This window comes from Cebus imitator, unplaced genomic scaffold (genome assembly GCF_001604975.1).
Source record: "Cebus imitator isolate Cc_AM_T3 unplaced genomic scaffold, Cebus_imitator-1.0 Scaffold318, whole genome shotgun sequence".
Taxonomy (NCBI): domain Eukaryota; kingdom Metazoa; phylum Chordata; class Mammalia; order Primates; family Cebidae; genus Cebus; species Cebus imitator.
This window is the reverse complement of record NW_016107633.1, coordinates 2026448-2029410: the sequence shown is the minus strand read 5'-3', so window position 1 is coordinate 2029410 and position 2963 is coordinate 2026448. Positions and strand designations below refer to the sequence as shown.

General features: G+C 49.6%; 1 protein-coding gene across 1 annotated transcript in view; it reads left to right on the top strand.

The window, feature by feature from the left end:
• Window positions 1-2963, top strand: part of WDR88 (WD repeat domain 88) — a 35162-nt gene that overhangs the window by 3883 nt on the left and 28316 nt on the right. Inside the window, exon 2 of the mRNA XM_017504245.2 lies at window positions 2268-2378. Within this exon, the coding sequence (XP_017359734.1) occupies window positions 2268-2378 (111 nt within the window). The remainder of the gene's footprint in view (window positions 1-2267; window positions 2379-2963) is intronic.

Genomic DNA, 2963 nt, shown 5'->3' with positions numbered 1-2963 from the left:
CCACCATGCCCAGCTAATTTTGTATTTTTAGTAGAGACAGGGTTTCTCCATGTTGGTCAGGCTGGTCTCAAACTCCTGACCTCAGGTGATCCACCTGCTTCGGCTTCCCAAAGTGCTGGGATTACAGGCGTGAGCCACCGCGCCCGACCGCCACATTTTCTTTATCCATTTATCAATTGATAGATATTTCGGTTGCTTCCATTTAATGCTACGAACTTTTTTTTTTTTTTTTTTTTTACATGGAGTCTCACTCCAGTCGCCAGGCTGGAATGCAGTGGCACGATCTCGGCTCACTGCAACCTCCTTCCAGGTTCAAGTGACCCCCCTGCCTCAGCCCCTCTAGTAGCTGGGATTACCAGCAAGCACCGCCATGCCCGGCTAATTTTGGTATTTTTAGTAGAGACAGCGTTTCGCCACGTTGGCCAGCTGGTTTCAGACTCCTGACCTCAGGTGATCCACCTGGCTTGGCCTCCCAAAGTGCTGGGATTACAGGCGTGAGCCACCGCACCTGGCCGAAACGCCTATTTTGCAAAGTGGCTGCAGTATCTTACGTTCCTACCAGCGGTGTGGGAGGGCTTCTACTATTCATCCTTGCCAACACCTGCTGTAATGGGACTTAGATGACATCCATCCTAACGAATATGACACGGTATTACACGGCGGTTTTCTTTTTTTTTTTTTTTTTTTTTTTAGACAGAGTCCGGCTCTGTCGCCCAGGCTGGAGTGCAGTGGTGCAATCTCGGCTCACTGCAACCTCCGCCTCCTGGGTTCAAGCGATTCTCCTGCCTCAGCCTCCCGAGGAGCTGGGACTACAGGCGCCCACCACCACGCCAGGCTAGTTTTTGTATTTTTAGTAGAGACGGGGTTTCTAATTTTCCACACCAAGGGTCTCTGCCCCTCAGCAGTCAGGGCGGCAAACAGGAAAGGTTTTACTCACGTGGACGCGGGATCCAGGTGTCCCACAGTGAGGTGCGTCCCCTCTCTGTGCTGTGGAGAACGCAGCTCCGCACTCGCGTTTCCCCCCAGGTCTATATGAGAGGAATCCAGCTCCGCAGATCGCCATGAGACGCGACGCACATCGGCGTCATGACGCCACGCACGCCGGCGCCGTGACGCCACGCACCCACACTGTGGTTTTCATTTGCACTTTCCTTAGTGATGTTGAGCAGCTTTTCATGTGCTATCAGCTATTTGCATATCTTCGTTTTCTTTCATTCTTTTTGAGACAAGGTCTCACTCTGTTGCCCAGGCTGGGACTGCAGTGACATTATAGCTCACTGCAGCCTCTGCCTTCTGAGTTCAAGCAATTCTCACCTCAGCCTCCTCAGTAGTTGGGATTATAGGAGTTTACCACCACAGCTGGCGATTTTTTTTTTTTTTTTTTGTTTATTTAGTAGAGATGGTTTTGCCATGTTAACCAGGCTGGTCTTGAACTCCTGGCCTCAAGTGATCCGCCTGCCTCAGCCTCCCAAAGTGCTGGGATTATAGGAGTGAGTCACCATGGCCAGCCCTTGCATATCTTCTTTGGAGATATATCTATTCAAATCCTTGGCCCATTTTAAATTTTAATTTTAATTAACTTATTTAAAGACAGGGTCTTGCTCTGTCACCCAGGCTGGAATGCAGTGCTACAATCATAGCTCATTGTAACCTTAACCTCCTGGGCTGAAGCAGTCCTCCTGCCTCAGCCTCCTTAGTGGCTGGGATTACAAGTGTGAGCCACCATTTTTAAAAAAATTTTGTACAGGCAGTCTCACTGTGTTTCCCAGACTGGTCTTGAACTCCCAGGTTCAAGCAATCCTCCTGTCCCAGCCTCCCAGAGTGCTGGGATTACAAGCATGAGCCACCATGCCCAGCCAAATTTTTTTTTTTTTTTTTTTTGAGATGGAGTGTCACTCTGTGCCCAGGCTGGAGTACAGTGGTGCAATCTTGGCTGACTGCAACCTCCGCCTCCTGTGTTCAAGCAATTCTCCTGTGTAGCTGGAATTACAGGTGTGTGTCACCACACCTGGCTTTTTGTATTTGTAATAGAGACAAGGTTTTGCCATATTGGCCAGCCTGGTCTTGAACTCCTGACTTCAGTGATCTGCCTGCCTCGGCTTCCCAAAGTGCCGGGATTACAGGTGTGAGCCACGGCACCCGGCCAGAATTTTTAAAATTCATTTTTTTCCAGGTGGTTTATTGCAAGTGTTTGGAAATAAAATTGTGTTGTACATTGATCTTGTGTCCTACAACATGTTGAACTCATCTGGTCTCACTTTTATCAGATCCCGTTTAAAATCCTGAGTGGGCACGAGCACGCTGTGAGCACTTGCCACTTCTGTGTGGATGACACAAAGCTCCTCAGTGGCTCCTATGACTGCACCGTGAAGATGTGGGTAGGTGGCCCGCGGTTAGGCGCTCCTGGAGCCAAAACGTCTCCTAAACTTAGGCACCTCCTATGTCGAGTTCCTCAGCCCTGAACTCGCAGGCACTGTGGGTCCATGTTTGCATGTCTTCTGAGCAAAGTACCAGAAGAAAGGGGAGGTGAGGGCCCAGCCTGGGTGAAGTTAGGGTGGCTGCTGCCAGCCTGTGGACCTGGAAACAGTGGGAATGGGATGGAGACCTTTGGACTGAGAGCACTGAACCCATTTTTTTTTTTTTTTGAGATGGAGTTTTGCTCTTGTTGACTGGGCTGGAGTACAATGGCGTGATCTCAGTTCACTGCAACCTCCACTTCCCGGTTTCAAGTGATTCTCCCGCCTCAGCCTCCTGAGTAGCTGGGACTACAGGTGTGCGTTGCTACTCCTGGCTAATTTTGTATTTTTAGTAGAGACAGAGTTTCACCATGTTAGCCAGGCTGGTCTTGAACTTCTGACTTCAGACGATCCACCTGCTTCAGCCTCCCGAAGTGCTGGGATGACAGGTGTGAACCACCATGCCGGGTCCCCACACCTTTTTTCTTTTCTTTTTTTTTTTTTTTT